The sequence below is a fragment of the Semicossyphus pulcher genome, unplaced genomic scaffold (genome assembly GCF_022749685.1).
Source record: "Semicossyphus pulcher isolate SPU_LCO1_2020_fin unplaced genomic scaffold, fSemPul1.0.p SCAF_14, whole genome shotgun sequence".
Taxonomy (NCBI): Eukaryota; Metazoa; Chordata; class Actinopteri; order Labriformes; family Labridae; genus Semicossyphus; species Semicossyphus pulcher.
The window spans coordinates 17,286,895-17,308,069 of NW_027211648.1; the positions used below are offsets into that span (position 1 = coordinate 17,286,895).

The 21,175-nt window shown below is 40.2% G+C and overlaps 2 protein-coding genes across 2 annotated transcripts; one reads left to right on the forward strand and one right to left on the reverse strand.

Annotated features, from left to right (window-relative positions):
- Nucleotides 1-1,425: 1,425 nt before the first annotated feature.
- prox2 (prospero homeobox 2) lies at nt 1,426-9,513 on the reverse strand. Its single transcript, XM_069662445.1, has 4 exons — nt 8,011-9,513; nt 6,023-6,130; nt 4,472-4,666; nt 1,426-1,593 (listed from the first exon to the last, which is right to left on the reverse strand). The coding sequence occupies exons 1-4, from the start codon at nt 9,511-9,513 to the stop codon at nt 1,426-1,428; spliced, it is 1,974 nt and encodes a 657-aa protein (XP_069518546.1).
- A 2,568-nt stretch (nt 9,514-12,081) lies between these two features.
- Nucleotides 12,082-20,615, forward strand: dlst (dihydrolipoamide S-succinyltransferase). Its single transcript, XM_069661657.1, has 15 exons — nt 12,082-12,181; nt 13,178-13,211; nt 13,322-13,361; nt 14,053-14,114; nt 14,230-14,304; nt 14,418-14,473; nt 14,857-14,965; nt 15,061-15,234; nt 15,398-15,483; nt 15,620-15,717; nt 17,882-18,012; nt 18,423-18,496; nt 18,598-18,681; nt 18,781-18,948; nt 19,953-20,615. Exons 1-15 carry the CDS (start codon nt 12,119-12,121, stop codon nt 20,085-20,087), a joined length of 1,389 nt encoding a protein of 462 aa, XP_069517758.1. The 5' UTR covers nt 12,082-12,118; the 3' UTR covers nt 20,088-20,615.
- The last annotated feature ends 560 nt before the right edge of the window (nt 20,616-21,175 follow it).

Sequence of the window (21,175 nt, forward strand, 5' to 3'; positions counted from 1 at the left end):
CCAATCCAACTAATGTTTTAATTTCCTTAATGTTATCATTTCTGATGTAATTGGTGCTTGGGTGCCTAACAGGTTTTCCAATTAAATGTTTGGTTTTGGGCTCTGACAATGTCATCTCACTCAGGGTAAAGACTCAGAGTACTTTTATACAAGTGTTCATGCTGTTGTGAATAGAGTAGGCTTTATACTTTTATTCTGAAGGCACCTTGTTGCTTTTAGATGAAATTTTAGCGGAAAACATACCTAAAAAGCAAGCTTAATGTTGCTCATTCACAGTGAGTTTATTTTACTGCTTTTACTGATTAAACACTAGGCATCAAAATTCCCTCATCTGTGATTTTTGTGACATCACCAAACTCACGCGCATGTGAGTGTATTTCCGTGTGTGTGTGTGTTTGCGATCAGCCTGCTCCGAGCGAGTGCCTGGAAGAAAGAGTCAACGAGTTTGTGGAATTTTGCTTCGGTGGCACAACCGCGATATGAGGTCACCTCGGGCATTAGTCATTAGGAGGGAATGCATTGTGGCTGTTTTTAAGACATGGCAGTTGTCTGCATCCGCACGGGCCGCACAATGAATGCAGGCCTTAGAAAGTTGACTTGAATTGAGCTTCGGTGAACAATGTGAACAGCATAGTTCGGGGGACATTTAACAGCTGGCTGCTGGACGCGGATTAGAGGCACCTTAGGGGCTCGGCGGTGACGCACAGTATTTTCACAGGGAGAGTTCAACATTTACGGCTAAAAATGAAGCATCTACCTGCTGTGTGTTGTCTCATAACATGTTATTAATTTACTTATAAAAGGCAGAAAAATTACAACACACAAGCTTTACATTATAATTTAGTGCATCTTTAATTTCAATAATCATCCAGTACAATGTCTGCGACCGAGACATCTGAAAATGATTGTACTTTACATGACCTTTATACATGACAGCAGTGTTCACATGCACATTCTGTCAAGCTCACAACATAATTATAAAACATTATGCAACATACAACAGCAACGCATGTACATTTACACACACAGCTAGGAAATGAAATAGAATTAAAGCAAAGTAATACTGACGGTAATTGCCAAAAAACTCTTCCAGTCCGTCTACACTAGAGTTTAATAATACTGAAGAGAATGAAAACACCTGTAAACATTTTTACACACCTACAAACTCTCTAAAAGCAATGAGGCAGATTATATAAGCAAACACTAAACGATAGAATAAACCACAGGAGCATCAATATTCATCAGCTTGTTGGTAAAAGTAGAACATACAGTTTTTAAATTGTGTTTGTGTGTGTGCTTTTAAAGATCTACAAAATGATCAATCATCCAACATCTACATTTCACCTCACTAAAAATGCACTACAAGAAAGGAATAATACTGTCCAGTCACTACCTTTTATGTTCTTCACTGTTCTCAGCACGAGCCTATAAATAGGAGGATGTCTTGAACTCCTCCGGGACGTCGCTGTCCAGTTTACAGATCACCTTGTAAATGGCCTTTTTCCAAGACGGGTCTGAATCTTTGGTTGCAGAAACGGCGTTATAAAACTCATGCAGAGTGATCTCAGCCACCTCCAGGAATCTGTCTGGAACCTGGAGAAGAGAGAAAAAGCGGACATTAAGATCAATCTTGTTTTATTCTTAGAGATAAAGCTCTATTTAATTCTGTATTTCAATCTGTCTTTGGTTTTCTCAAAGTAAAAAACATATAAAATGCAGACCTGTAGCGCAAACCTTCAAACAGCCAAGCTGATGAAAGGGAGCTCACCTCTTTGTTCTCTGCACTAAAACTGCAATGCTGCGATCATTAACGTTCATTTAGAGGCCTCTTTGATTAGCTAGTCTTGTTTTCTTGAGCTTAAACTCCCTACCGGTGAGTTTTCTCCACAGGGATCCTACCCAGCTCTGTCAACAAAGCATGATTATGTATCGCACAAGGAACATGGCCAGAAGCTAAAGATTTAAATTATTTGGTATCAGGCTTTAGATTGTTGGGTTTAAACTTAAAGTAAGGATTTGGAATGGTTAAAGTTGGGGTAACAATCTAGGAGTGACATATAACTACATCAGGATCTATAAAAACCCCAAGTCTAGGTGCAAGGGTTGCTGGGAGAAAACCGCCCTGCAGGCCTTGTTTCCCACCCACTGAACAGTTAGCACAACAGTTGTTGGCATAAGTATATTTTTCTTTCCCCTCGTCTCCCGACACAAAAGCATCCCTGGGAAAGGAATGTCTTGGTCCCAAGGTAAAGAAAACGGTCTCGTCCCTTTCCCACCAAACGGCCTTCTCCCTCGGCATCCGCAGCGTCTTTCTCAGCATTCCGCATCAGTAGCAATCTCAGTCTCGCTCAGGCGTACTGGTCCTCTAATCCTGAGTTGTTTTAGTGGGATTTTGCGGCTTCCTCTTCCCACAGTTTGATAAAGCATCACTCTGGAGTTTAGATAATGGCTGTAAAGGCCGGCCAGCCACAGGTGCAGTGTGACAAACAGGTCAGCACTCGGACATACGTGAGCTGTGCAGCTACATGCTGACAGGAGGACATACTTCAGCAGGTTAGTAACTGCTGGGATGACTGTCCCAACTGAAAAGCACTAAAAGATGAGTTTGACATTTTGGGAATTAAGCTACACCTTATTGTTTTCTGTTGGGGAGATACATGAGAAGATAGATACCTCTTTCTATGTCTACATTTCATATGAAGCCACGTACAGCAAGCAGCTGGTTAGCTTAGCTTAGCATAAAGACTTGCAGAAGGAGGAAACCGCTAGCCTCGCAAGGCTCCTACTCTTACTCTTACTAGTTATCATAGTGGTCTGATATGGATAAAAAAAAACCAAGACATAACGTGTACATTTGTGAGGTTTAGCGTTTTAGGGGTAGGTTGATTTTGACAGAGCAAGGCTAGTTGTCTTTGTGCTAAGCTTAGCTAACTAGCTCTTGGCTGTAGCCTGACATTACGCTGAGAAACAAAAATAAAGAGATAAGAGAAGTTTTTTTTAATCTAGATTATCATATAAAGTGACTAAAACACCTACTGAAAGTCATGGTCATGAATATAGGTTCAGTTGTGATCTCTAGGTGCTGATAGGTGTTTTTTTTTGTTAGCCAGGCTAGCTGTTCCCCCCTGTTTTCAGTCTTTGTGCTAAGCTAAGCTAATTGGCTGCTAGCTGTAGCTTGATATTAAACTGAAAGAAACAAAAATAAAGATCGTAAGAAAGTTTTTTTGTCTAGATTATAATATAAAGTGACTGAAAAAGCACCCACTGAAAGTCATGATCACGGATATGCTAGTTTGTGATCTCTAGAGCTGTTGATAAGTGTTTTTTTTTTGTTAAGAGGTAGCCAGGCTAGCTGTTTCACCCTGTTTCCAGTCTTTGTGCTAAGCTTAGCTAACTAGCTTTTGGTTGTAGCTTGATATTAAACTGAAGTATAAAAAAAATAAAGACAATAACGAAGTTTGTTTTTTTTGTACCATTATCATAAAGAGTGACTAAATACTTCTATGAAAGTCAAGTTCACAAATATGCTAATTTGTGATCTCTTGAGGTGCTGATAAGTTTTTTTTTGTTGTTGTCAAGATGTAGCCAGGCTAGCTGTTTCCCCCTGTTTTCAGTCTTTGTGCTAAGCTAAGCTAATTGGTGGCTGGCTGTAGCTTGAAATTGAGCTGACGAAACAAAAATGGTGTCATCTTCAATGTTAAATCTTATCTGAAATGGAAAAATGTGTATTTAAAAAAATTAGATAATAAAAAAAAGAGTATATATAAGTTTTTTTTGTACTGTATAACAAAGTGTTTTTATAGAGATGTTCATGTAGAGTGAATTTAAAACTACTAAATGTGTTAATTTGTGACCTTTAGAGGTGCTCATAGGTGGATTTTATTACCTTCAGACTGAGCCAGGCTAGCAGTTTCCTCATGCTTAAAGTCTTTGTGCTAAGGTAGGCTAAGCTAAGCTAAGCGCTGCTGGAGGTAGGCTGGGCATTGAGCGAACAGAAATCAGAGCGGTATTGATCTTCAATCCCAAATGTAAGTCTACAACAAAACAAAATGTGCATTTCCTTAAATGTGAAACATTTGAACCATACTAACTGCATATAACTTTTTTAAAGTTTTAATTTATTTAGTTATTTTTGTAGTGATAATGTGGTAGTGTTATTTAAAAAGTACCACGGAAAGTCATGGTCTCTTCTTAAAATGCCAAATGTTAGCTTTAAATAAAGAGTATGATTTCTATATTAAATGAAGAGATGATGAGGTTAAAAACAGGTTAAAAACAAATCATTATTCCAGGAAAATACATTCTTCCAATTTAAGAAAAAAGTGTTTCTCCATTGCACATTTTAGTTGCAGAATGAGGGCATCACCTCTTCTGACAACATTTTCTAAGCAATAACTCAGCTAGAATCATCTTCATGCTATCAAAACAAACTGCAACAAAAGAGAATGAGTGACTAATACGTGACACTTACGTGGAAGTCATTGGCTTTGTTGTAGTGCATGTTGAGTGCCCGGAACAGCTCTGAGTCCCTGCTAACTGTAATGTCTTTGACATCACTGATGCCATCCACGATGGCCTGGCGGGCAAACTTCTCCATCTGGATGTAGTAGAACTCCCTGAAGTTACTGAACCACTTGATCAGCTGTGAGGTGATGCAGCGGTTGAACTGGAAATAGAGAGAAAAAAAACCTTCCTTTTATAACAGAGGATTAAAGGGAATTGACAGCAATCTTCCAAATGAATCGGTCAGCTCCAGAACTGCTTTCCTGACCTTTGACCCTGTGAGGAAGTCACATTAAAGTAGAGATCATCCTCATAAGGATAATTGAAAATATGTTATTACAGAATTTAATTTCAGAATACAAAAAAAGAATATTAATGATAAAACTTTTAATCGCCATCCTTTAAATTAAAAAATCAAATGACCACTCTTTCTATAATTGCCTGAAAAGCTGCATTTTGTACCTGTAGGGCAAAAAGCCACCAAATGGTCTGTCACTCTAAGCAAAATTAATTGCTCTGATCCTTTCCCACCAATATCCTGGGTGAAAAAACATCTGTCAGGCCTCTGTGTTTCTAAACTCAGTCTTGACATTAGTCTTGTTATTCTATCTCCTCATCCAGAAAGACAGAAAAAAATGCCTAAGGGCTGGGCAGGCATCAAAGACGCTTCTTCCCTCTGGTGTGCTGGGTGAGAAAGCGGCAGCGTAAGGACAGAAGGAAGCTTCCCTCTCGTTGACTCGGGCTGATAGGATGGAATCAGACACTGGGATTAGGTGCTCTTTTGTTCACTGCCACTTCCCACCGCAGGATTGTAAGCAAGGAGGAGACGTTCGCAGGGGCTGCAGCAACAGCATCCTCCCCCCTGACCCTGGGGGTCAGAGCAGGGGCCCAAACTGGCTTAGAAATGGAGGGCCGTGGTGGAAGGAGAGAAAATAGGGGAGAAACTCGAGAGGTGTTTGGAGAACACTAAAAAGCAGGCCGGGCAAGAGTGAGAAGGATATACTGCTCTTATTTTAAAGACTAAAAAGAAAAGAACAAGATAAATAGGATGAATGAGAAGTGCTTACAAAAGGAGACAGATAAGGAGACAAGAGAAAAAAGGGCACAGGAGAGGAGGCATGACACGAGACCAAGGCCAAAATAGACAGGATGTTGTGTTTAGGGACAGCTCACCGCCGCCTGGTTGCTGCCGCACAAGTCTCTAATACCAACTCTGTGTTGACTCTCAATAGCAATGCCTTTCCTACAGAGTCCTTTGTCACTCCATTTGCTGACTGGAGTGGCCTTTTTAAAGAGAGAATGCCCCTGTATCTCCCTCTGCCCCCAGGACATACTAGCAGCTCAGCGCCTTTGTTGTTTAAACCCTCTGCGTTTTTGTTTCTCTCCTCCGACACACTGCTGATTTTTCTGTCCCAAACACACCCTGACAAGTAGATACCGGGGAGTTAAACGCAGGACAAACAACCCCGCAGGTTGTTTGAAATGTTAAATAAAAACTAAATAGATAAAAAAAAATTACCTTGACATCAGGGAAGAAGGTTTTGAGCACATTGGAGCTGGGGTAGCGGGTGTAGAAGAACATGAGCTTTGCCTTCTTCAGGTGGCTCGGGGTGAGGCCCTCCTGGATGTTCACATTAACGTTAAGGCAAAATCTGACAATTAAATACATTAAACACACACAGCATTCAGTCCCGTGCAAAGTGATAGCAGAGCAGAGTATTGTGTTGCCTCAATCTTCGGCTAAATTGAATTTCCCTAAAGAACAGCTCGACATTAACCAGAGAGTCAATAATGACCCGAACATGTGCTTATTGGCAAAACAGAATTACGAATTCGATTAGGGATTTTTAATTAGAGAGCAGAGCACTTCATGGCCGGCAGTTAAGACGGCTTGTTTGGAAATGTTTTGAAAAAGGAGCTGAGTTTGCGATATAATTAAGTTGATTTAAAGACGACATATGTTGCTGTGTGTTTTTCTCAGAAAACCCTGCAAAGGTGGAAAATTTGGTCTAAATTTGACAAAAAATAAAAAATTCTGAATCAAATCTTTCATGAATTATCTCTTTGGTTGTGTCATGTATCTAAATAATAAAAAAGATATGTTGCACCGTATACAACAACCTATATTTCCTTTATCAAAAATATATATATTCTATACCTTCTCAAGTTTTCGCCCTATGGCGATGAAGACGCTCGGGAGCGTTTCCTCTGTAGTCCAGCACGGCGCCTTAGGTCATAAAATTTCCTTATCAGGTCACCACACCGTTTTATTAGGGATCCCTACCTTTGAAATAAGGAAGTTGGGATGAAAGATTAATGTGGTATTGTTCAAAGAGAAGCAGAGCTCTTTTGCACTGTAAAGAGAAAGTGAATCCTGAGAGGCATCACATAATATTCCTCTCTAATGCCTTGCAGGAAGAAAATAAACTAAACTAAATACTATTTAAGGATTTTTCAATGGCATAATTTACTTTAAAATAAGCTGCGGTAAAACATTTGATTTATTCAATTAACTCTGGCCCAGAATGATTAAATGTAAATATTATTTTTATGTTATTGATCGTGGATGTCGGTGACCACATAATATAAAAACTGATTTTAGTTAACAAACGCCCAATTTTATTATGAAAATATTGGGTCCTAGAAGGATTTTCTTTGAGCTCCTTTGAGGAATAAACACTGTTATCTTGCACTCTATTTCCATCATGTACATCCTGACAAATGTATCCAACAACAAATGCTCAAGACAAGAGCTCAAGTGTTGTGGTTGGCAGGCACTTTTGATTTCCAGCAGCACTCAGATGTGACCTTTTAGATGCACCCCTATCACTCTGATGATGGAGAAATAGATCCTGCACCTTTTCAAGTCTGAAAAAACGACGCTTCCTGAAACAGAAACCGATGCTTTCTCTGCCTTTGAAAAATTGGCTTTTGTTCCTGGCAATTCTTATCAAAGCCTTGTATTCCTTTTTATTTGTCTTTTTCTAAACTTAAAGTCATTACTCGGCTCAGATTAAAGAAGACGCTGTAATTTTCTATGGGGTTAGCGAGATCAAAGAAAAAATTCTCCTTGAAGTTTTGTAACTGGAACTGCCCATGCTGCAATGAGCCTCAACCAGCCATTGTTCAGATAGAAGAGCTGAAATGTACAGACTTTGTATGGAATAAAAACAGTATATATAAGATATTATCTCACATACCCAGCTGTAATAGTACGGAATAATATGATGTAGTACTGAGGTTGTCGTTGCAAATTCTGTCAATTTGTGCACGTGGATTATTTAAGCCTCAGTTTATAATCAAAACTAAGCATTTTAAAATAGATTTTTATGGTTTTGTATTTATAATTTTCTTGTTTATGTTTCTGCTCTTTCAACATGATGTCAAATGCAAACATCTGGTTATACGTCTGTTTTTCATCAACTTAATTAAATAAAATAGTTCCTTACTCTGCATCAAAAAAGGCTAAACTAACAGCAAATGATTTCTTTTGATGTGAAAGGATATGTTGAGTGACATGTAGGGGTTTCGTTCGGCCATGCTCTGCAGCTCTCCACACTCGATCTTCACGTGAGGGAGACACAGATTGTCGACCGTCACTGCCCCCAGCGAGGAGGGACGAGCATGGTGTCCCAGGTGTCCAGACGTCACCTTGGACCTCATAGAAATGGCGTCCCAGGGCAGCTCCACCGAGTCAGGAGAGGTCCTGTCCATGGATGGGGGCATGCAAGGGAGACCTCCAAAGCTGGAATGTGGCCCGTACTTCAGAAGATGCTCCAGGATCTGAGTGTCGTGCAGAGGAGTGGGGTAACTGAACTGAAATGGGGTCTGGTGCACAGGATACGGCCTCTTCACTGTGGGGGTGACAGAGCTCAGAGGGGTCATGGCCGGCTTGCGGACCACCAGCGAAAGCGCCTCGGTCTGGTCCTGTGGGCTTTGAGCCTCGGAGCTTTCGTAATACTCCAAAGAGCGTGCTTTCCCAGCAGCCTCCTCTGCCAGGGGCTGCTCCTGGGCTGATCCGGCCTGCTGGCTCTTCCTGTCTGCTCCCATGCTGATCTGCAGCTCTGGAGAGGAGCACATACGCTGCTGCGGGGACAGATCAGAGGAGGACGCCTTCTTAAAGACCCTGTCCACACAGTCGTTCACAGCCCGGGAGAGCTCCTGCTTCAGGGTCTCCTGCAGGTTCTGACTCTCTCTTTGGTGAACCAGATAACCAACTTTCATTCTGTCTTTAGTCTTCCTCTCAAACTCCTCTCCAGTGTTCATGTAGCGTGATTCTAAGCCGTCATGCTCAACTGCAGCTTCTGTCTCATCCGTGTCGATGTGTTCAGGGTCGTCCTGGTTGTAAACTTGGAGGAACTTTTCCTGCAGCTGACGCAGGAGCCTTTGCATGCTGTGGAGCTGCTCCTTCAGCTTGTGACACTCCTCATCTTTTGCCTTGCAGTTATCACTGTTAGTGCTTCTGTGTGCAGGTCCTCCGACGCTGTGATCCTGATGCTGAGGCAGTCGCTGTTTGCGTTTGTTCTCCCTGTATGTCTCTCTGGTCTCTCTGGTGTCTCGTGGATCCGTGTCCGACCTCTCACTGTCTCCATGCTGCCTGCTGTTAGGAGAACCCGCCATGACCCTGATGATGTTCTCCACTCGGGCCCTCTTGGCCTGCAGGTGGTCAGTGATGGGATGCTCCCTCTCCGGGCTGCCCCCTGTAGAAACGTGAGCGCTGGGAGAGACAGCTTCCACCGTGCTGTCCTTAGAGGAGACGCTGCTCTGGTCCTCCTGGCCGGAGTCAGCGGCCGCAGAGGAGGAGAGGAAGAAATGGCTGTCATCTAAAGCCCTCTTGTTGTGGATGGTCTTGCGGAGGAGTTGGGAGATGATGGATCCGTTGGAGTACGAGGCCAGGGGCTCGTCGTACATGTTTCTGCGGAAGCACGGCAACATGACGTCAGGTTTGTCGTCCTCCAAGCAGCTCTCAGAGGAGCTGTGCATGCTCTGGTCGGGAAGACTGAGGTTCATGCTCACTGCCGCTTCACACGCTGCAGAGTCAGAGTTATGTGAAAAGCAATAATCTGAAATGACAGGGAAAAAAACAATATATCCATCATTATTTATTATTTTAAATGTATTATGTCATTATATTTCTTTTACATTTTAAATAAAATAGACATCCTAATGTTGTTTGTGTCTGCATGTAGTTTAACAGATAAACAGTTATGACAATAGCATGTAATGTCTCCTTATGCTTTGGATGGATATCAAAGACGAGAGTTAAAAATGATTACATAAATATAACTATAAATTTTGTTTATAAAATGTAAAAATTCTCATGTGATTTTAAAATGACAACACTTACAGGCAAATGCCTGTATATTATATTATGTAAAATCAAAGAGCCCTGCATTATTTTCAAGATCCTTAGATCAGTAGAAAAAAAAAAGCTGCTCACACGATGAGGGAGTGCATTCGTATGTATCATTTTTTCATCTTCGGTTTGTTGAATAAAAGAACAAATATGCTACATTAATGAAAATACATTTCTGCCTATTAAAGCCATAGACCATGCATAAGGAACGACTCTTATATACATTATTTACATTATAAGACAAAATATCATGAAAACCTCTTTATTTTTCATGGATTTCATCTTAAGGAATGAACAACAGATGATTTTCACAACTGAAAATAAAAAGCGTGATCATCACTGGATTCATCCAAGTCTTTCAAATATTTTCTTTGCTGTAACACAAATCAACTTGCACTACAGACTTCAAGTGCATTGTGCGTTGTTAACTAATTAAAATACTTCTGCATATAAAAATTTAATGGATGGACTTGAAAAGAGATTCAACTTCATATTTCCACATTAGACAATCTATTTAACATTTTTACACAACATAAAAAAATACAACTCATGTTTCTAGCCTTTTCTTACTTTTAATATACATAAAAATTCAGACTAAGTATATCAGTCAGACTAAAATGCTTCCAGAGAATACGTAAAAACAAGTAAATTAAGTTATCCCACATAGCAAAGTTTGAGCTATTTTAATTCCCCTGTTATTTTTGGACATGATGAAGAATTTCAATGTCTCCTTTACTCTTTACAGTTTGTCTATTTTATGCAAAATAACAGGCAGTAACCCTAGCTGATACCTACTGTAAATAACATTACATATAAAGTAATTTTATCAAATGAAGGAGCAAATTAGTTTCTGTGACTGCCTTTATTCTTAAAACATATAAGCTATTCATTTTCCTCAATCAAATATTTTACACCGCAGAAATTCGCTGAACAGTCAATAAACACTAAAAACTAATTTCAAAACTCACCAAACACGTGATTAGAGTTGTTGGCTGTACTGTAAAAACATGCGTTCAATTCTTTCCTAAATTAAAGTGGTGGGTTTTAAAGACGAGCTGCTGGCGTGCACTTTGTCACAGTCCTTCAGAGCTGCAGTGTAACCACAGTTCACAAACAGACACACAGTGAGCGGCAGTGATGGGACCTTACCTGTTGCTGGGACGTGCTGCCGAGCTGCTGGCCTGCGCGCACTGTCAGTCACACAGCAGCAGCAGCAGCACGAGGGAGAGGCGATGCATCAAACGCAGCTGGGGCGTGGCCTTCAGAGAGCTGGTCGATCAGCACCTAAAAACATGTCAAGAAGGGGAAAGTATTTATAAGGTGTTGGAGTGATAGGCTACTGGTTGAATTGTGGGCTTCAAAACTGAGGGACTGAAGCCAAATTAATATTTAAAAATAGAATAATGTCTTGAAATATGCAGTCATATCCATAGGTCAGTTATTATTTCCTAATATTGGGCTTTAACTGGAAACCAACAACTCGGTCAGCATGGTGTACATGCATACGTGATGTAAGCATACATAAATCAATATTGGTTGCCAAGCAGTGACAGACATAATAATAAAGAGCACATAAAACAAAGAAGACAGGAGTGTACACAGTGTAAGTACACACCTTAATTACATTATATCATGCATAAAATAAATATTACGAAACAATCCTCTATACTCTTGACAGCGTAATTAAAAGTTATACTCTACTCATTAGCTTTGCCATTTGAAAAAGTTATTGAAACTTATCGCTATTTTATTCCATTATATATATATAGTGTATAGTGACAGTGTAGCTGAAAATGTAACATCTATTCTATTTTTCTACTATCATTCATCAATATTTCCAATGTTAGGTATTGTAGGTACTATCTTATTATGTTATGTTATGTTATGTTATGTGTATTCTATTAATATTAGGCCTACTGTATTTGATATTGTTACCTGTTGGTATTGCCGTATCTTATATTGACCTTATCTTATTTCTACTTTTATGCCATTATCTATCTGTATTTTCTTACCTGTATGCTCTAAAGGTGTTAATATATGAATATATTTATATTTACAGTCTTTTTGTATGTTTGTTGTCTGGATTAACAGGAATAAGGGAGGAATCAAATGCCGACAGCACCCCCCACCTGCCCCCCCTCCCCTCGGATAACTTGGTTTATCCCACACTACTTCCTCGTTTCTTGCGCGTGCCCATCCGAGCCTGTCGCTGTGACCAGAGATTCCCTTCCGCCGACAGGCTGCTGTCACACAGCCACCATGTTATCCCATTCCCGGTGTCTCACCAGGAATTTTGGCCGTTCCCTCTCTGCCATCCGCCAGGTAGGCCACAAGCAAATAAAATGTTGTAGATGCCCCTCGCGACAGGACTTCTCGCTGTCTGTGGGACTGGGGGAAGCCTCTGTTTGTTGAGCGCTATCAGAGCTAGCATTAGCAATAGCCGGCTCGCTGCAGCAGGCCGCGGACAGGCCGTAACATTGGAGACCAAGGACAGTATGACACTTTCCTTGACAAGTCTTTGCTGCAGTCTGTTAAAGTTCAGAGCAGTGCCCAACGTGTTGAGTTGGTCTGTCGGTTTGACATTCACGTGAAATGTGTTTGACATAACAGAAAGTACCTGCTCCGTGTTCATGTAACATTACAGTTAACACAAACTTGTTCAATAATGTTTATGAAGCTAGCAAGAGCATGCTAGCACTGTATGTTAAATGCATGGGGAGGTTAGCTTTGTGCTTTTAGCTGTCATACTGAGGTCATATTGCGGTAAATGAGAGAAAACGCCCAGTTTAGCTAACTTAAAGGAAGTCTTTGGTTCATGTTTTTATCATTTACAGTGCAACTTTATGTAGCAGCATTGGAAGCTAACTTAGCAAAGTCAAATGTTAGTGAAATCTGTTAGTTTAAATGGAAAATTGCCTGTACTATCAGTAGTAAATCATAAAGCTTTAATGCAACTGTTTAAACAAGAAAAACTTTTGTTAATTTGCTGGTTCAGTTCTCATGCAAAACCACTCAAGCCACCTGTTTGTGAAATCATTTGATCGATCATGTCAAAGATCATTTTCAAGCGCATAGTGCTGACCTTTGACCCACAGTAGCCTGTTGTTGACTCTTTTTAGTTACCATGTATGTTCATTTCTAACCGTTATTTATTATCAATGTTAGGCATTGTAATTTAACTTTTCATTATGAAATTATGAATGCTAACTGCCCCTTAAATGTTATGCTTGTGAATCATAGTAGAGTTTTTATTTTGCACATTGCATTAAATCCATGAATTAGCAGACATTTTGTAATTCTGGACTGCTTTTTTTTCAGGGGAATAATGTGTTAGCTCGTCGGGCTGCTTCAGGTATGTGTGCTTAATGTTCAAGCTTGTAGTCTTTCATTACAGTATTTACTTTGGGATGGTTCTTCTGCAAGAAAGTGTTTAACTCGTAGCTCTTGTTTGTTTTCCTACAGCTCTGTCAGTTAGCCATTCTGTTACTCTCAACAGCAATGTGTAAGTATTCCTCCCCTTAAAGACACTTTAATAATAATAATAATAATAATAATAATAATGATAATAATAATACATTTATTTTACTTTATTTTATGGCGCCTTTCAAGTCACTCAAGGTCACCTTACAGAGAATAAAAGCATAAAATAAAACATTGAACATTATTAAAACCAGACATCAACCTAAAACAAGTGTAGTGCACAGTGTCAGAGTGAATATGCCAGTTTGATCAGGTGGGTTTTGTGGGGGGAGGGAGTTCCATAGTCTGGGTGCCGAGCAGCTGAAGGCTCGGGCACCCGTGGTGCTGAGGCGTGATATGGGGATGGTTAATAGTCCAGCAGAGGCCGAGCGGAGGGTGCGGGAGGGGCTGTAATCTTGGAGGAGGTCGCAGTTTTAAGATCCAAATATGATACACGATTTTACACCATGTGTTGTTTATTTCTGACATGGACAGTATTAGTGTTGACAGTTAGTGGTTTACAAAGTGCCCTAACTCCTTCAAACGGTGCACTGTCATGAATCTATTTTTTAATATCAGTAACTCTGTCTATAATACACTAAATATAGCATGTGGCTTTCAATGCACATAATCTTATACTTTATCAGCAATCATTATTAGTACTCTTGGATGATAACCTGTATTAATGTGGGAAATTTGTTATTATTTGTCTGATTTTTATTTTATTTCTTTAGAAAATCTGATCCCCGGTCCAGCGTCTTCCAAATCCAGTACTTCAGGACGTCTGTAGCCTTCAGTATGTTTGAGCATGTGTGCCTTCAATTTCAAAATTTATCTGAGTATTAAAAAAAACAAACAATGATGTGAGGAGTGAATAAATGCATTTCCTATTACTTGTCTTTGTTCTCCAGGAGATGAACTTGTCACAGTTAAGACCCCTGCGTTTGCAGAATCTGTCACAGAGGGGGACGTGAGGTGGGAGAAAGGTAACTCCTTTTATTAATAAACACATGATCATTATATCTGTTTCAACATCAGCCAAATAATAGAAAATGAAGTCAGCTTGTTCTAAAATGCTAAAACCATTTTCTCCTTACAGCTGTTGGAGACAGCGTCTCGGAGGATGAGGTGGTGTGCGAGATTGAGACTGATAAGGTAAAACTAAGTAGATGTCATAAAGACTCCCCTCTGTTTGTGATCGCTGGTGATTGTCCGGCTTTGGCCAAGAAAGTAGAAAGCCTTCAGCGTGTGTCACAAAATAAATCAAATAATTTGGGCGTGTTGTCTCTTTCCACTTTATCCTTGAAATTTGCTGGCACTGACTGGTTTGAGAAATAAGACAAAGGCAAAAAAGAGGGCAAAACTGAAATCTGTACTTTAAAAAAAACATTTGATTATAGTTTTATTTCCATTTAAATGTATGCATAGAATCAATAGTTTGACCCCAGTAAATTTATAAAGTTTATGTTATTTAGGAAATGTCCCAGATTTGTTTAAATTGTTTAAAACTTAATAAATAATTTTAAATTTGTTCTCAGACATCAGTGCAGGTTCCTTCTCCTGCTGCTGGAGTGATTGAGGAGCTTTTGGTCCCCGATGGAGGCAAGGTTGAGGGAGGAACTCCGCTCTTTAAGCTTCGAAAAGGAGGTCTATACTGCTGTATTTTTATTTTAAATTTACAACAACTATGATTACAAAGACGAGGCTTTACAATTATGTTTGTCTGCCTCTCTTTTTTTAAGCTGGTCCTCCTAAAGCTGCAGAAGCTCCAAAAGCCGAGGCTCCGGCCGCCGCAGCTCCCCCGCCACCTTCTGCTGCTCCTCCTCCACCCCCTCCTCCCTCAGCTGTGGGCCCCATTCCCACCACTATGCCCCCTGTGCCACCTGTGCCAGCACATGCTATGGACACCAAACCAGGTTAGTTGTAGTGAGACAGCCGGCCTGTGTCATGTGAGAAGTGTTTTGCTTGACATCTGTGCTCTTGACCTCGAGCTTACATGATTAATCATTGTTCAGCTCTCTGTAGGCGGGGGCTCTCACTAATAAACTGTGTAACTGCTTCTTTATGTCTTTCTCTTAGTTTCAGCCATCAAGCCCACCGCCGCTCTGGCTGCTCCGGTAGTCCAAGCAGATGCGGGGGCTAAAGGAGCCAGGACAGAGAGCAGGGTAACATGCACAAAATCACAACATCTACATTACATTTGAGTTATTTAATAACAGAATTGTTTAATCTTGTAGAGTAAAGTCATATTTAGGAGCTGGTGTGTTTACTGACTCTGATCATTTTTGTTTTTGATATCAGGTTAAGATGAACCGCATGAGACTGAGAATTGCTCAGAGACTGAAGGAAGCTCAAAACACCTGTGCTATGTTGACCACGTTTAATGAGGTCGACATGAGGTAGGAAATGCTAAATTAGCTGACCTACATTATTAAACCCTCACTGCTATTTTAGATAAGAAATGAGAAATGTGCTCTGCAACATTATCACAGAAAAAGAAGCAACTGAGGGGAAAAAGATGGACTTTATATAGTGTAGGAATCAAAACTTGTTTAAGTATTATTCAATGTGTTTGTAAGTGTGCGTTCTTATGCAGTACTTACACAGTATACCACTGTATGTATGTCTGCGTTAAAAGCCAAAACAACATTGGTTAACGTGGTTATAGATTGAAATCTGCCAGATAGGAAAAGCTTTTTGAAACCCAATATCCTCTTAAACACTGGAATGTAAATATTTGGTGGTAATGCCATCTAACACGAAGATAAGAATTGGTAAAACAGGTTTTATTAATTTACAAGGAAATGTTATTGTCTCCACTTGCCCCCTGTGCTGAAGAGGACACTTTGAGGATTTCTTTTTCCCCGCAAATGTGTGGTGTCAGCTTTCGGCTATTCAGGGTTTTCTATGTATCCTAATTGGATTGACATTGACGGTCTGGAGGAAGACTTCCCAGGCTAGGGCTCATCTGGAGCCGAAGGAGCGAGTCAGAGCAGGAGGCCGGGGCATCTGCAGGGGCCCACAGAGACCTGCGCGCTGAGTGGAAGAGCTGCCTCAACCGATATGGGCTTTTATGACAGCCCAATAAGATTTACAGGCTCTAGAAAGTGAAGATTTTTATCGCTTCTTCTCTCCTTTCTCGGAGAGTCTGTGTCTTGGGAGGGGCTAATTATGTTAGCGGAGAAACCCTAGAGCTTCAACAGGGTTAGAGACAGGAAAACAAACAATTAAAAAGAGAGATACAAGAGAAAAATGAGCAATAGTGAAACGATTAGCAGGCCAATTTCAATAGCTTTATTTCACCACAATATGTAACAACACTGTTTTATAGCCACTGAAAACAGAGTTCCCCTCCTTTAAAGTTATGTTAGTCTTTACACGTTTACAGCATTTTAAGTTTCCAAAATCTATGTTTCTGTTTCTATCCTGCTGGATTATTCTATGATATTATTACAATAATAAATACCAGGTTTAATGAACATTCAAGACTTGATGCTGTGTTTGTTGTAAATACAGCAACAAACACTGACAAATCAGTCAACATTTTTTGTTATCAAATTAATTTTTAAAGTCATTAAAAAATCAGCTTAATCGGCGCATCTTTACTTTACATGTGTGAATGTACACTCACCGGCCACTTCATTAGGTACACCTGAAAAATCGAATGTAGTTCAATACAACAGCACTGCCATGGATTCTGCTTTTATGAAGTTTAGTTCGTGTTGATTTTTGTTTTGTTGTGAGTTGGAAGTGTGTAAATTCAATTGTTAATTACTGAGGCTATAGTTAAAGGTGGTGCTGTACTGAACTACATTATACACTGAAACCACCTGGATTTAACTAAGCAAATAGGCAAGATCGGGCTCAAACTGTGAAAGAGTGGTTCAGGGAGCATGAGACATCATTTTCACCACTGACTCCAGACCTTAACCCCATTGAGCATCTTTGGGATGACTTTATGCAGCGGCCGACTCTCCCATCATCAATACAAGGTCTTGGTGAAAAATTAATGCAACTCTGGACGAGAGTAAATGTTGTGACATTGCATAAGCTTTTCAAAACAATGCCACGGCGAATATGTGCTGTAATCAAAGCTAAAGGCGGCCCAACTAAAAAGAGTGACCAGGCAGTGTATTGAGATGTATCTCTAATTTTTATCTTCCCTAGTTACAAACATGAGGGGGCCAGAGTATTAGAAACACCTCAGTACAGCCCCACCACCAATTAGGACGTTGACGCTGAAGTATCACTGAATGAACACCTCTATGACAGCTTAGGAAAAAGCCTGTACATTACAGGCAACATGAAAGCAAGTCTTATGGCTGAGCTGGTGTATTGGGTTACATTAGATTTTTCAGGTGTACCTAATGAAGTGGCCGGTGAGTGTATATTTAAATAATCAACCCAGCTTTCTGGCCCACAGATTTTCTTCTCTTTGAATTTTTCTCCATTACTTTTGTGAATGTCATCAAATCAAGTTTCCTCCCCCCCCCTCAGCTTTTTCTTGCTTTAATGGTAACATTGTTAGTTGATGTATGTATTTTTTCTTTCCTTTTCTTGCAGCAACATCACAGAGATGAGGAAGACGTACAAAGATGCCTTCCTGAAAAAGCACAACATGAAGTTGGGCTTCATGTCTGCATTTGTGAAGGCTGCTGCCTACGCGCTGGCTGACCAACCTGCTGTTAATGCAGGTAAAGATTTCACCTTAAAACACTGAGAAATCTCACCTTGTGGTGTGAAACTGACTTGTGCATGGCACGTATGGTGTCTCGCCTCTGCAAGTGTACGTGTGGTGAAGAAACCATTTAAGTTTCAGTATTCCTTTCCATAACCTCAAAACCAACATTTATTTACTGCTCCTTCATACCACCCTGACCTATTTAGATCGACCACATGAAGCAGGGTCTGTATGCTGGGTATTAAACATCTAAAAAAAAACTGGGTTTCATGTTCCACAACCTTATACTTGCATGTCATAGAAAATGTCACGTTAACAGGAAATGTTAATGGCAAATGTAGTGGTGATTCACAGTTTAAAATACTTTTTGTCTTTGATTAATTTAATCTGTAAACATGTTTGTTATTCTTTTTGTATTTTCAGTAATTGATGACACAACCAAAGAGATTGTGTACAGGGACTATGTCGACATCAGTGTGGCCGTTGCCACGCCAAAGGTAACACAAGTGCATTAGATTAAAGTGTAAGTGCTTGATGTTCCTCTTGTTTCTAAAGCAAAGGGCAGAAAACTCTAACACTAATATGACTTCTCACTCAGGGTTTGGTGGTTCCTGTAATCCGCAGCGTAGAAGGAATGAATTTTGCTGATATTGAGAAGGCCATCAGCATGTTGGGAGAAAAGGTCATCTTTTATTTTTACATATTAGAAGTCATGTCTTTGTCTTAATTCATAACTCCTTATATCACGCAATCGATTGTAATCATGAATGTTTGTTTGCAGGCCCGTAAGAATGAGCTGGCTGTTGAGGACATGGACGGAGGAACCTTCACCATCAGTAACGGTGGCGTGTTTGGGTCCATGTTCGGCACACCTATAATCAACCCGCCACAGTCTGCTATTTTAGGAATGCATGGCATCTTTGACAGGCCGGTTGCAATCGGTGGCAAGGTGGGTTTCCTCAATGTTTAACATACAGATATAAAAAGTCTGTGCAATATAAGACAGCACAGCGAACATGTGGAAAATGAATGTTGACAATAGATCTAATAAGATAAATTGTTGGTATTTCTTATTCTGCCTGCACGTCTTTAGTAAACAACACTCGGTAACAGCCAGAATTAGCTTTTTAGATTTTTGGATTTTAATGGATTCAAACATTTCTGTGCCATCTATTTTTGTTTAAGAAACATATTCTGAATATTCTAGCCGAGGTCTCTATTTTCCACACTAACCAGTGTTAAACTATATACTGTATTTTTATGCTCCGTGCTGGCGATAGCCATGGCCGGAGGCATTGTTTTCGGGTTGTCCGTCCGTCCTGTTCTTGTGAACTTGATATCTTACGAATGCCTGGAGGGAATTTCTTCAAATTTTGTTCACTTGGAGTCAAGGATGAACTGATTAAATTTTGGAATTCCTACGCTAATTATAATAAATGTTGGCACAAACGTCTCTCTTGTACCGAATGATGTGATTAGATTTTGGTGGACAAATGTCAAGGTCACTGAGATTGATTTAGACCTCAAGGTACTTGTATGAATCCACCCTTTTCACTTCCTCTCACTGGATGACAACCAGGACAACTTGTTCCTCTGGTAATCCACAACAAGCTCTTTGATCTCGCTAATATTGAACTTAAGGTGATGATAATTGCATCATGTGTCAAAGCTCTTTATAAGTACTCTCTCCTCCTCTGGGAAAATAATCTCTAAGAGAGGGCTGGAATCAAACATGTCGCTATAGTCTTAAGTTCCATCTTGCCAAAACATACACTTAATATGTTTTGTTTAATAACTTCAACATCTAGCAGACAGAGATGTAACTTCAACATGACTAGTTGGTGGAGGCTTACAACCAAAAGGCGGTAATTCTAGCTATATCTTGATATTAGATATAAGGATGTAAATAACAGAATAATAGCAAATCAAGCTTTTTTTTTTTCTCTTGCTCAGGTGGAGATCCGTCCCATGATGTACGTCGCCCTGACGTACGACCATCGTCTGATTGATGGAAGAGAGGCCGTCACTTTCCTCCGCAGGATCAAGTCTGTGGTGGAGGACCCCAGGGTGCTGCTCCTCGACATGTAAACCCCCCTGTGACCTCCAGGCCCAACCAAACAAACCACCCCACACGAGCAGTGGCCGTACTCACCTGATGAACATTACCGTAACTGCAATTGATGTATTGTTGTATTGGTTAAGTAGAAACAAGGAGAACCGTTTGGATGTGTGCTGGACATTTGTAAGGCTGGCTGTGAGGAAGGGTGTGGTGCTGTTGTTTGGCTCTGGGGTTTCTGTGGTGCTGGTCTCTAGATCAAAAAGAGGATATTCTATAACTCATGCGCCATATGTCATTTTCTACATACAACTGAAAAATATTGTAAACTGAATAGTGTCGTTTCATTCTTTTGGTTGAGAGAAGAACAATGAGCACACATGCGGCCAGAAACCAAGAAACACGATGTTCAAAAATGTCCAAAGTGAAAAAATCCTCTTTAGAATTTCTGTCATCTGTTTTACAAAAGTGAGGATAGTTCTCTATATGCTGTGTAAGAAAGACTATTTAAGAAAAAAAAAGAACGTTTTAAACAATAAAAGCTGCATTACTCGACTGTAGTTTTTGTGACTGGGATTTTTTTGTGCTTTATACTGACACTGACATGTTTCTCCCCTCATACACTGCCTGGCCAAAAAAAACTCATATTCAGATGGACCGCCTTTAGCTTTGATTACGGCACACATTCGCTGTGGTATCGTTTTGATAAGCTTATTCAATGTCACTACATTTATTTCCATCCAGAGTTGCATTCATTTTTCGCCAAGATCTTGTATTGATGATGGGAGAGTCGGGCCGCCGCCCTAAATCTTCTCCAGCACATCTCAAAGATGTTCAATTGTGGTTAAGGTCAATGGTGGCCAATCTATGTGTGAAAATGATGTCTCATGCTCCCTGAACCACTCTGTCACAATTTGAGTCACATCTTTTCCACGACCACAGGATGTGTCATCGTTGTCACATGGTTGTTTAAGAAATGAAAGAAGAAATGAGAAAAATGCTACTCACTGCATCAGATAGGGTTAAATAACTTGTTGCACGCTGAAGCATATTAATCACTGCAGTCATTTTCCAATGGAGGGACCGATGTGCTTAGTTAAATCCAGGTGGTGACTTTTTT

Bases quoted from the DNA above. Each gene is read 5' to 3' on its own strand.
- prox2 (XM_069662445.1), bottom strand. From the start codon at position 9,513: ATGAACCTCAGTCTTCCCGACCAGAGCATGCACAGCTCCTCTGAGAGC. The intron at 6,131-8,010 runs ATATCCTTTCAC...GTTAATGTGAAC, and splicing joins ACCCCTACATGTCACTCAAC to ATCCAGGAGGGCCTCACCCC. The intron at 1,594-4,471 runs GTAAGTGTCACG...TCTCTTCTCCAG, and splicing joins ACAAAGCCAATGACTTCCAC to GTTCCAGACAGATTCCTGGA.
- dlst (XM_069661657.1), top strand. From the start codon at position 12,119: ATGTTATCCCATTCCCGGTGTCTCACCAGGAATTTTGGCCGTTCCCTC. The intron at 12,182-13,177 runs GTAGGCCACAAG...CTTTTTTTTCAG, and splicing joins CCCTCTCTGCCATCCGCCAG to GGGAATAATGTGTTAGCTCG. The intron at 18,497-18,597 runs GTAACACAAGTG...CTTCTCACTCAG, and splicing joins TGGCCGTTGCCACGCCAAAG to GGTTTGGTGGTTCCTGTAAT.